Source organism: Castor canadensis, chromosome 1, assembly GCF_047511655.1.
Source record: "Castor canadensis chromosome 1, mCasCan1.hap1v2, whole genome shotgun sequence".
Classification (NCBI taxonomy): Eukaryota; Metazoa; Chordata; class Mammalia; order Rodentia; family Castoridae; genus Castor; species Castor canadensis.
In genome coordinates this window covers 61,521,012-61,534,162 of record NC_133386.1, presented here as the reverse complement: position 1 = coordinate 61,534,162, position 13,151 = coordinate 61,521,012, and the positions used below count along the sequence as shown (strand labels likewise).

Here is a 13,151-nt window from a genome sequence, read left to right as displayed (position 1 = left end):
CAGTTCCAGGCAGGTCCAGTTCTGCCTTTATCACTAGTTTTGTTGAAGAAAAGATACAATCTTAATAAGGAAGACAAGGTGTTTTTGCTAGTTGAGTTGAGGATAGCTATACAGAAATATTCCTAGCATTGTTTTCATGTATACATGTTATGACCCATGTTGATTCATCTCTAACTGATCTTTACCCTGGTTACTGATCCCCTTCTCATGATAACCTCTGTTGCTTTAAGGTTTCTGTATTAGCTCCTCTGGGGACATCAAATACTTTCATGTTTTGGGTTTTCTACTTATTTCTATATCACCCAAAAGTGTTCTCCCCTTGTCATGTGGTCCCAGTCCAACCACATCTTAAAATGGCTAGGATAGTGACAGGAGCATAGTTGACAATAAATATACATGGTATCAATTTGGGCACAGGCTTCAATGTCAGAATAATTAGTCTTTGTCTTAGTCAAGTATCTCAAAATATGTATGGATAATTACTAAAGGAACTAGCACACATGGTTTCATTTGAAGCTGCATTTATCAATATGTGATTGGACTTTTAAGACTGCCAGAGGATGGCTAGCTATAAGAGCTGGGGAGGGTATTGCAGGCAGGGAGAAGAGTGACACCAAAAGCCCCAAATGAGAGGAATCTCTTACCTAGGGGTGGTATTAGGTTAATGTCTTCTCAATCAATCTCACCCCTTTGGTGATAGGTGGGATACCTAATCCTCCCTATGGGGCAAGAAGGAAGGGAAAACAGCTGCCAAAGTATTAAGATGGTATACCCTTCTGATTCTCAGTCCCCAAATTTCCTCTTAGGCAAAGATGACCATCAGATAAAAAATGTAAGGCAATATGAACTAAGGAATGCTTGTTTACTTACATTGACTATGGTTACAACCATGAGTAAGCCAGAGACATTTAAATTGCCCACACCCAAGAATCTTCTTGGACCAGAGGCTCAGTATGATTTCCCCTTACAGTTCTGTCCTTTGTCCACTGTGCTAAGCCTCTTCCCTGAGCTTCTTCTGTTCCTAATTACCACTGCTTATTATAGTTACATGTGGCTTTCTTCACCATATTATTATTAAATAGAAGGCAGTTTGTAACCAGAGCAACAGAGAGTGAAGCCTATTCCAGTTATTCCAGTTCCCTCTCTGTGGGACCCCTACTCTGCTCTCTGTTTGGTGTTTCCAACTGTGCTCTTGGCTCATCTCCTTCTGTTTGGGGGGAAAAAAAAAAAGAAAGAAAACTCATAAACACTGGGCAGGCTCCTACTCATTATGTGAATTTAAAGAAAACTAAACCTTATCTATTTTCACCTCCTATATAATTCATTTAATTTTTGATTAATACTATCTGACAGTTACAAATTAGGCTACATTAGGAATAGACTAAAAGTAAGTTAAGCAACTGCAGAAGTGTGGTAGACCAATGAGACAGAAAATTAAAAAGCAAATTTGGAGTTTGAAATCAAGGTAAATAGATGCAGAGTGATGATATCACCAAAAAGTAAGAAAAGTAAGAAAATAAGATGAGAGGAAGATGTTTATAGTTTTATGATCAATTCAGTTTTAAGAGTAAGCTTGAAATGATGGTGGGAAATTCATGTGGCAGTATTCAGAAGGCTGGTAGAGAAGAACAACTTCAACTTGACTGAGAGAAACCTGGAGCATCAGACTTTGGGGTCTCTCACATAGGCGGTAATTTAAATACAGAAAGGACCTCCAGAGAAGAATATCATGATACTATGCACTGAGAAGAGCACAGTCCCACCTCTGTAGTATTCTTGCAAAAAAAAAAAAAAAGTATAACAAAGATTAAGCATAAAATTAACTTGAAAGACATTCTACAAAATAACTGGCCTGTATTCTTCAAGAGTCAAAGAAAGACAGGAAATGTTACAGACACGAGTGAACTAAAGACACAAGACAACTAAATGCAACGCAGGATAGCAAACTGGATCCTGGACTGAAAAGGGACATTATTCAGGTGAAATCTGAATAAGGGCTATAGGTCAGTTAATAATACTGAATAAATGTCAATTTCCTAATTTTGGTAACTGTACTTTGGTTTTTAAAGATGTTCACATGGGGAAGCTTTGAAAGGTAAATGGCATTCTTTGTACTAGTTTTTGCAACATTTTTTCTTCTCAAATTCTTTCAAAACACAAAGTTAAAAGATAATACAAAATTTTTAAAAAGGAGATACATTCACAAAGGGCAATGTTTCTGTGGATACAGCAAGGAACTAATTTGCTAAAGAACTCAATTGGCTTCAGAGGATTATGCTCTTATAGCAGCCTGTGTTAATCAGACAAGCTGACTGAAATAATTAGGCTCTTAGTTTCTAAACTGGACTCTACAATGGCCGAGATCAGCAAAGTAACTGGGAAGGAGTACCGAATAATGGTTCACTGCTATTAGATTTTTTACAACTAATATAGAATTCGAATGGCTTTAATTCATTTATTTGATTTTCAGCATGACTCAGTGAGGAATGGAGGCTGTTACTCACTTTGCAGATGAAGAAAGTGAAATTCAGAGAGGTGAAGTGATGCAAGGTCACAGAGTTAATAAAGGGCAGGGTTGTAACAAGAATCAGTGTCGTGACTCCAAGCTCTGACTTTATCTCAAAGGCTGAGGGATACAGGGCAAGTTATTTCAAGTATCTGCTTCCATTTCTTTAATCAACAAGAAGGCTGCATGAGAATACAGGTACGGTCTAGTCCATGGTTCTATGCATAAGCTCTTTAGTGTGGTGAATGTGTAGTTCTAAATGTCAATCACTTATTTTATAGCCATGTTCCCAAATGATACTTCCTATCTGATCCATATGGTCTCATATTCAAAGAAATTGCTCCTAACTATGTGAGGGGAAATTCTGGCTGAAAAGAAATTTCCTAAGGTACCAAGAGGTAAAATTCAGTAGTAACATTTTTTATAATGACTTCTCTGTTAAAAGGCCTATGATCATTTGATACTTTCTCTTACACACATCAGGAACGTCTCTCTAAAATTCTACCCTTACTCATTCCCTCTGTATTCTGTTAAGGTCTTTATCATCTTTCCACTATTATTAAACAACTTCCTAACTAGTCTTCCTGTTATAATTCTTTCTCCATTCCTTTCACAGTGCCATAAGAAAACAAAACCTAAACCATGTTAAAAAATTTCCAATGCCTCATTCCATTAGGACTCTTACGGATCTGATACAAACTCCTCAGCATGGGATACAGGCCATAGGCCCTTTATCCTCTGGTGCTTGGCCCATTTTCTGGTTGAGACAATCTCATCCCAATACTCCTAAAGCTCTAGCTACATCAATCTTTTTCACATTCTCCAAACACTTCTGACTCTTTTAAGTCACTAGGTTTTTTTTTTTCTCATATAGCATTTTTCTGCCTCAGTTGTTCCACTCTTCTACTCCTGCTCCTTATTAAAGACTTGGGTGAAGTGTCACCTCTTCTGTGAGGCTTTCACTCTCATAGGCTTAAATAAACACTTCCATTAAAGCACTTATTACTGTCAAGATAAAAGAAAATCAGCCACATCCTGATTTTATTTTATCTTACAGGGTTCATTTTAAGCCTTATAAATGTGTCACAAAATTTCTTCTGTGAATTCCACCTGTAGCTATGTCAGTCACTAACATGTAGTTTAGCACATTTCTTAATGACTTTAGGTGTACTGTCTCCCAATTGCAAAGCAAATATCTCAAGATATCCTAAGGAAATTAAAATAAATGATACATATAATTAATCATTCTCTGATACATTGTGATCATATGAGAGACATCATTTGATTCTATGGCAAATTCATACACCAAGAATTTCCACAGTTTTGAATTTTTTGTATGTTCTTGAATTTGGAGTTTCTTTCAAACATAATTTTGATTACTAAAAAATAGAAAGATAAACAAGAAGAGCCCTGCACTTACCTAGGGTTCATGATAAGGCGTCGGAAAAAGTAAGTCCAGGTGATATAATCCATTGCATCTTGCTTCGATGTGATTGTTCCACCAGCAATTTCTGCATTTAAGTGATCAGAGAGCACTCCTAATAAGCTATGTAGTGAACAAGACATAAGAAATGAGCATGAACATTAAATGAAATATGCTTAAATTTAGCTAACACAGTCAAGATTCACATTTTATGTTCTAAGATACAAGTGTATTTTGAATAAATTATATATTTTATATACAATTTGTATATAATTTTTTCCAAATTATTTGGTGAGGATTTTATTTCAGTGTACTTTACCATGAATCTATAAAGTACTCTATATCATGAATTCAAGAACCTATTCTTAACTAGTAAATATATATTTATGTTGTCTTCTTTTTAAAAACTATGACATATTTTTCCTTTGAACCTGAAAATGGGTTAGTCAAAGACAAAATATTTTCCAAAATCCTAAAAAACAGCATGAGAAGTTATGCAGTAACATTTTGTTGAAAGCAACTACTAGTATGTGTCATATAGTAAGTACTCAATGGATAGTACTTACTGCTATCAATCATTTTGGGGAAATGAACTGTTAAATGGAAAAAACAGACATAGACTGACAGGAAGGGAGCTGGTAACTTTCAGAAGGAGAAAACAGTCAAGAGACATAAAGTAAAAGGAGGCAATTGAATATCCACCTTGGAGAGTAGGGTACAGCACTTTTTATGAAGTATTAGAGTAAGTATGGAATAAATACTAAAAAGAATGATAGGATAAAGGAGTAAGATAAGATCGTTCATCATTCATGAAGTGAACATTAGTGCTTGGAAGATAAGGCATTCTTATATTAGGTACTGTGGAATATTACAAAGATGATCAGATGTATTGAAAGACTGGCATAAAAACACTCATCTTAGTTTCTTATACAAAATACAAAAATGGAAGCAATGTTCAACAAGAGAAAAAGTTAAATAAATTATGATACATAAGATGACATACAGGCATTGAAAGGGTGTAAATTTTGTCAAGTGCTTTTTCTTACATTAATGAAATGATCATAGGATTTTTCTCATTTTTTTGGTTAATGTGAATTACATTTGTTTTCAGATAACAATCTTTGCATTTATGAAATAAACTGCACCTGGTTGTACCTTATTTTTATACATTGCTGGATTTGATTTACTAATGTTTTGTTTTGGATTTCTGTATCTGTATTCATGAGAGATATATTTTTGTTACATTCCTTTTTAATAAATTTCTCATTAGGTTTTGACACCTAAGTTATTGTGGTTCAGTAAAATAAGTTGGAAAGAATCTTAGGTTTACTACCACTACTAGGAGGCACTGCTCACGTTATTTCTTCCTTAAATGTTATGAAGAATTCAAGGTGAAACATCAGAGTCAGAAGACTTCTTTGTGAAAAGATCTTAAATTTCAGACTCAATTGCTTTGGCAGATAAGAGACTACTTAGATTTCTTTATCTTATTGTGTCAGTTTTAGTAACATTTTAAAAAGAAAATTTAGAATTTGATCTAAATTTTAAAAATTATTTGTATATGGTTGTTCATAACAATTTTATTCTTTTAATATCTATAGCATGTTTTCCTTCCTGATATTTCAACATAAACATTTATCAATGTTATTCATCTTGTTTTAAGAAAAACAACTACTGGCCCTGCTGATTTTTCTCTATGCATATTTATTTTTTAATTCATTAATTATTCATTTTAATCTCCTTTCTTTGAGTTTAATTTGCTAATTTCTTTTAAAATTATTGAGATGGATACTTAGATAACTGATTTTCACTCTTTTTTAACATCTAAATTCATGGTCGTAAGGAAAGCATGAATATGGTAGAAGTACTATGTATTCATGTATGAAAATGGAACAATGAGACCTGTTGAAACTGTTCTAAGAAGGGGGGCAGGGGAGATAAAGGAGAATGATGGAGGGGATGAATCTAACTAATAACTTTCATAAATGTCATAATGTATCTCTGGTACAACTAAAATATGCTAATAAATGAATAAACAGGAATAAAGTTTCCCCCCAAATTTCTGGGTACAAAATTTTCTTTTAGGCCAATGTTAGCTATATTCTACATGTAATTGTTTTTATTTTCTATATTAAAAAAATGAATGTTATTTGCACTTAGGATAAAAAGTCCAGTAACAATTTACAGCATAAGACAGAAACATGTTTGTTTTTGATGTAGTTAGACTCTAATAAAGGAGGTACAACATGTAAAGAAGGACTATGATGAAAGATAGAAAGTGATGCCTGTTACAAGTGAAAAAATATGTATGATGAAGAAAGGCTATTTTCAGTACAGAAAATGAGGGAATACTTTGTGGCAGGATGTGTAGTTACTGGGCCCACAAATAAGTATGGGACAATTCTGAAATAAGCTAGAAATTCAAATTATTAATTGTATGCATCTTTCTTTTGGACCTTTATTAACTATACCCCAACATCCTTATCAAGCTAATACTTTACTGAAAGCTTATTATGTGACAGACTGTTCCAAGTACTATTCATCTTAGCATTACAAATATACTATGAACTGGACATGGTGCCACACACCAATAAACTGAGGCAGCAGGACTGCAAATTTGAGGCCTGTCTGGGCTAACTGGAGAGACCCTGTTTTAAAAAGCAAAACCAAACTAAACCAAACTAACCAACCAACCAAACAACAAAAATAAAAACAAATACACTATGATATAGCTGGTATTGCTATCATTTCCATTTTATAAATAGGTTTGCCACAGTATTGAGGAATTAAATAGCTTGCTCAACATGAAGGTCATCTGGCAATCCAGGTCATCTGGCAGGTGGAACTGAACTGCTAGTATGCACAGTAGCCAAAACACTGTACCACGATACTTCTTTTAAAAAGTTAGCTTTTAAAAAGAAAAATTATAATTTTATATTGTCTTATAGTGATAATCATATTGTTTCAGATCAAAAAATTCTATTACACTGCAAATTTTACTTATTTTTATCTCAAAATATAACCAGATGAATACCAACTTGCTGGGAAATGAATCCATTTAAATTAGTTTAAAACAAAAATTACCTTGATTCTACTGGGAAAGGTTCATAAAGAAATTTTTTGTAGAAGTCCTTCTTTATATCATGAACCAGAATTACAGCTTTGCCTTGGTCATCAAACTGAGGCCTCCCAGCCCGCCCCATCATCTGGAGCACATCTATAAAAGAGAATGAGAGCTCTTCTGCAATGTTGCACACAGCACAGGTATAATTACTGATTAGGACATGCTTTAAATAACAACAAAGTAACAAAGGAAACAAGATTTAAAGAGAACATATGCTATCTCTGATGGCTATTAAGTTACCTAAGTTAATGTAATTTACTCCAAAAATTTATATTAAATAAGTCACTATGTAAAACGGAGTCCCCAAGAGTACTTCACACTATTCATGAAAGAAAGATGAAAGTCGTCTGTTGAAGAGCTATTGCTATTTTACTTAAGCAAGAAACAAGTAAAACATATAGGGAAATCTCTTCAGCAGAGTCATGATTATTTTTCCCTTTGAATAATGGCTCTATTTGGGCCTTTTTTTCTTCCAACCAATGGGATAAAATTTCTTTCTATTATAAACTGTAGGCATCTCTAAGGCAATTAATTTCTTAAAATTATTTAGCTTTTGACTGTATTCATTGAATAGAAACACACCGAGTATATTTCCCTTTTTTGAGCCCACTGAAAATGTTTTTATTCAGATTAGAAATACCTTAATAGAATGCTAGTGCATTAATTGTAGAAAAAAAGCACTTTGGTTCTGGAAGTCTCATGGAATTATCATTTCTAATGAAATGCATTTAAAATCAAACACTTGGATGCTTAATCAACATTTATTATAACTAATAGTTACTAATCAGTACTTTATTTATTTATGAATTGAAGCCATCAGTTATGTTTTCAATAATTAACAAATTAGATAAGTTAAAGTAAATAAAACAACTTAATATTTTGTATAATATTTGCACTGGAAACAAAAAAAATTACAATTTTCTTGTCATATGTGCAAGTGGAACCAATTCTGAAAATTTAATTCCTGCAAATTTAAATTGTTTAAAGCTAAAACAGGAGCTTAATGTATTTCTATAAATTAAAAAAAATTACCTGTAATGGGAAAGTCTACATAACGTCTTGTTTTTCCATCATAGTATTCTGTTCCCTTAATAATTACTAAATGAGCTGGAAAATTTACACCCCAGGCTAATGTGCTTGTAGCAATAAGAACCTAAAAAATAAAAGATAATATATCTAAGTAAGATGTAATTCTGAAGTAACTTTTAAATATGAGATTGTGGGACACACACACACACAAAATACCTGAATTTTACAGTTCACGAACAGTTCCTCTACTGTTTTTCGATCCCTTTCATGTAGTCCAGCATGATGCATTCCTATTCCAAAAGCTAGTGTCAGCTTCAGGTTGGAGTCTCTCACGGCTCCAATGACGCTGTCCATCTGCAAGTAACAATGCAGTTACAAGGTGTAGGTGCATTAGCTTTAAGATGTTCATATTCAGACTATCATTGATTTAATAATCCCACCAGACAGGAATTGTTCCAATTTATGCTTTCTTACTGAACATGGTGACCTTTAGCAAGTCACATAACCTGTCTGATCCTCAGTTTCTATAAATGAGGAATAATAATAATAATCTCATGTATGGACTTTACCTAATTCGTAGTAATAGATGCTATCAATCTCATATATAAGCTTAGTAATGAGTGAATATGTCTTAAGGACACTCACATCTGTCCAAAAATTGTTTTCCAGAAAAGCATATGACTATATTAGTTTTCATGTTACTATACCTTCAAAAACTTTGAATATCATAAAAAATCAAACTTGCGTATTTTTGTTTATTTCTTTGATCAATGTTTACTGGCTGTTTTCTTTTGTAAAACTTTTCACTTTTTAAATACATGTGTCAGTTTTTTTATTGGCTTGCGATAGCTCTTTATATATATTAAGGGTATTAACTCCTTGTCCATAATATGCTAAAATTATCTTTCTCCAGTTTTTTAGTTAATTTCATTTATGATTTCTTTTTGAACATTACAAACTCAAAGTTATAAACTGCTGCCTCGTGTTTTATTACTTAGAAAAGTTTTCCTAAAACACATATATATTTCTTCAACTTCTGTTAGTTTTGCTTTTTACACTTAATTTTGTATAAAAATCATGGTGAAAACCAGTTTATTTTTCCTAATAACCGATTAGAAACATTGGCTATATAATTCCTTATGTCACTTATGAATACAAATTTTCTTATATTAAAAATGTTTATATATTCTAGCTTTTGCATTTTAAAACATTTCATTTTCAGCCTCAGTTTAGTTCAGTAAAATTTCATATGGCCCCATGTTTTTCAAAACTCTCATTTTATAAATACTCTCTGAATAATCTATCACTTCCCATTCCACAGGGAAAATACGTAATGCAAAAAAATTTGATACAAACAAGTAGCAAATCTATTTTCTTAGAAAACTTATTCCTTTTAAAGAACTAAATAGAAAGTTTAATCTCTTTGTGTTTGTGATCTATAACTTGTCCTTAAAGAAGAGAATGACGTTAAGGTCCAGTGGAGGAAGCTCTTCCTGGGCAACTCTGTAAGTGGAATAATGCAGAGATCATGTGATGCACAAGCACTTGACACAAGGACATCCTCAGGTTATTTCTATAGGTTTATCTCCACATTCAAACAGTACTTAGTAGTGGAAAACGAACTTAAAGATGTATAATTTTTATATGACTGAGAAGTATGAAAAGCTAATATTGTCTTCAGATCACATTTCTTTTTTCAACAACCAAAAAACTAAATATTTTTAATGTGGGAGCAAGCGTCTTTATACTAACAATCCATGAAGTAAGTTTTATAATTATTATACTTCACATTACAGATTAGTGCGATCTATATATAATTTTAATATTACTTAATATTAAAAATTAGTACTTCATAACATTTAATATTATGAATTACTGTATTTACTACCCATTAATAACTACTAGGTATAGAAAGCACTATGTAGACTTGGTGATACTTTAAATGACACCCACATTAGAAATGTTACTTATTAACTTTCACTGAGTTAAATGCAATGTATAAGCAGTTCATTTGTTTCAAAATACAGTAAGGCTGCCTGATATTCCTACACTATTTATTTTATAAATTATTAAGAAGGAATATGAAAATGTATTATCATAAATCCATGCTACTTCAAAAGTAGCACAGGATACATAAGCTGTCTATAATGCATACTATAAAGAAAGGTTCTGGTCTATATTAATTATGTTAGCCATTCTCATGTGAGAGATTATTGTCCTTTTATTTGTTCAATATAGTTTAGTGCATAAAATATCTCCAACTTACACTATCCAGTATTAATTTACTGATGTTCTTTCTCTGATCATTACTTTCAGAGGTTTTTTGTTTTATTACTAAAATAGGTAAAAACCAATTGTGTCAATTATGGTGCCCCATGGCAATGCCAATCACACCTAAAAATTATCTACCATTTGCCAAAGGAAGCCTATGGCAGGAGGTCTGGTGAGGCATTAGTATCTTGCCTTTGCATCTGGGAAAGCTCACTGTTTCTCACTCTCCCCACCCCCACTTTCACATAAATCAGTGCATTAAGAAGAAAAATTTGCTTATTCCAACGGGCAAAGACTTAAAATCCTCATGAGGACAATCACAGAAAACAACTTCATTTATTACATGATTCCTATGGATGAATTCAGAATGATCTAAACATTAAAAAGCATAATTTATAGTTATTATCAATCTTAAGCATAAAATATCACTAAAACAGCCTGCATAAGCTTGAAAATATATTTTTGGATAAAATCATATATATTTGTTACTGTATTTAAAAATAAGTTTCATCTTGATCAAAACATCATAAAACAAGCAAAAAATTTCAGGATAATGTTTAGGTAATGAAAGCTTAAAACATGATAAAACATTATTTCTTGAACATTTATTATGTGTCTGCCATTGTGCTTATCATTTAACAAAGATTATCACGTAATATAGTTTTTTTCAACATTAGTTTACACAACTCAGTATGTTTCCAGTTAAGGCTCAGTGACTTTGAATAACAAAGTGTAGCTCTTCTCAACACTGATTCAATAAAAGAATTAAGACTCACAAAACTATCTGGGGGGTAAGATGAATGAGATAAGTTAATTTACTACATAAAATGGATGCCTCAGGACATTAAGGGTTAATTCTTGTTAAGAAGAGCTGCTATAGAACTAAGAATAAGCATAACAAAGAAAACAATAGAGAAACACTTCATTTCTGTTCAACAATATTTCTTGTAATATATAGGTATCTTTCCAATAAACAGCCTTTGAAATATGTTCGACCACCTGATAGTCAAACCAAAAAAATATTCAACATTGTACTTAAGAGAAAAACAGATCTATGTTTTTTGAAGTAGTGGTATTTTTCAGGGTGATGGGGGAGAAGGCACATATGTAAACTGTTGAACCATTTACTTTAATTTAATAGAATTTTTATATTTTAAATTTATTATACTCAAAAAGCTTTTGTAGAAAGATAGGATTCCATTTAAGTAGATACATTACTCTGGGCCTGAAATACATTCCAGTCAGAATATAATTCAGTGAGTTGATGACAATGCTGGCTCCAAAAGAAAGGAGGAGACCAGATTGGACAAGAATGAGCTAACAGATTGTGCAGCCCAATTCTGTCCTTTTGAGTGTGATATATTGTTTCAAGATGCTAAAAACCCATACTTTTTCAAAGCATATCTGTTGTGCTGGTTTTCCCATTTTCACAGAATTCTCATTATCAGAACTCTGTACTCTTTCAAAGCATGTCAGACTCAGACCATATGCCACTGAATAATGCTTATCAATTGTTTAAAATGCTCAATGAAAGATGCACCACACAGAATAATCATGAATGTTACGAAGACTTTTTTAAACAAAAATAATTAAGCATGTCACATCTGGTACAGATGTTACATGAAGTGAAAACATTTCCTTGTAATTACCAAATATTAATTTCTTATAATATACTTCCATATGATAAACCCTACAATTGAAGGGTAAAAGTTAACAGTACAAGAAACACTTTAGAATATTATATTGATCTACTAGTAGTAAACAATTAAAAAAATAATGCATCTAAAAATAAATGTTTCCAAATCTTGTCAATAGTACAAAATTAAATTTCTTTTCCGCTTCTTCTGAAGTCCAAAGACAACCACACCTCAAAATGACTCATTATACTGTTAAGTATATATATATATGTGATTAAATATAATAAATTGGGCTGGGGATATAAATCAGTGGTAGAGGGCTTCCCTAGAATATATGAGGCTCTGGGTTCAATCTCCAGTGCTATCAAAATATGAAAAAAATTACATTTGAAATAAATATACAAATAAAAATGTGGATTGTATATATAAATAAAATCTAAGCTGTTAGAAATAAATCTTTTCTATGCCTACCAAATAAACACAACAGAACTTTCAATGCTTTATTTTTCATGTGGCCTAATTTTTAATGACAGCAATATCAAACTGGGTTATAGTGTAAGACATTAAGATTATTTTATTATTTACAGTTCTAATTTAATTTTCTATGCTGATGGTAGGAAATCACAGTGTAAACATTTCATGTTTATTTTGAATATAATTCTTATGCTGATTTCCATTTTAATACATGCTTGGAGAGTATTTCCCTATATTGAAAAGCTTTTAAAATGCAGATAAAGTTGATTTGAAAAAAATTATTATAATTTTCTAAAGTAGCCTATATAAAAATATTAACATGAATTAGATTTGTGAAAGATTATAGGCAAAAGGGTATAAATATAAGATCAAATTTTACTGTACAGATTTATAAGGAAACCATAGGGTATTATTCAATGTCATACTATTAATAGCAATACAGGTTGAGTATCTTATCTGAAATGCCTGGGACCAGAAGTGTTTTAGTTGTGGGAATTTTCAGATTTTGGAATATTGCACAGACTACCAATTGAGCATTCCTAATCTGAAATGCTAATAACTTTTTTTTTTTTGAGTGCTGGCACAACCTCTAACAGTTAACATTTATTGAACATTTTAGTATCTTAAATGTTATAACACATTTAATCACTACAACATACCTTTGAATATGGGGTTATTATTATTTAT

The 13,151-nt window shown here is 32.0% G+C and overlaps 1 protein-coding gene across 8 annotated transcripts in view; it reads right to left on the bottom strand.

Moving 5' to 3' along the window:
- Ascc3 (activating signal cointegrator 1 complex subunit 3) overlaps window positions 1-13,151 on the bottom strand; it is a 357,473-nt gene that overhangs the window by 100,290 nt on the left and 244,032 nt on the right. For 6 of the 8 annotated variants that reach the window (XM_074077814.1, XM_074077822.1, XM_074077820.1 and 3 more), the window contains 4 exons: window positions 8,299-8,436; window positions 8,086-8,206; window positions 7,014-7,146; window positions 3,927-4,052 (listed from right to left, as the gene is read on the bottom strand). In XM_074077814.1, the coding sequence (XP_073933915.1) occupies window positions 3,927-4,052; window positions 7,014-7,146; window positions 8,086-8,206; window positions 8,299-8,436 (518 nt within the window). Of the gene's footprint in view, window positions 1-18; window positions 720-3,926; window positions 4,053-7,013; window positions 7,147-8,085; window positions 8,207-8,298; window positions 8,437-13,151 lie in introns of those variants that run through there. The other 2 variants (XM_074077828.1, XM_074077831.1) reach the window with 2 other exon arrangements.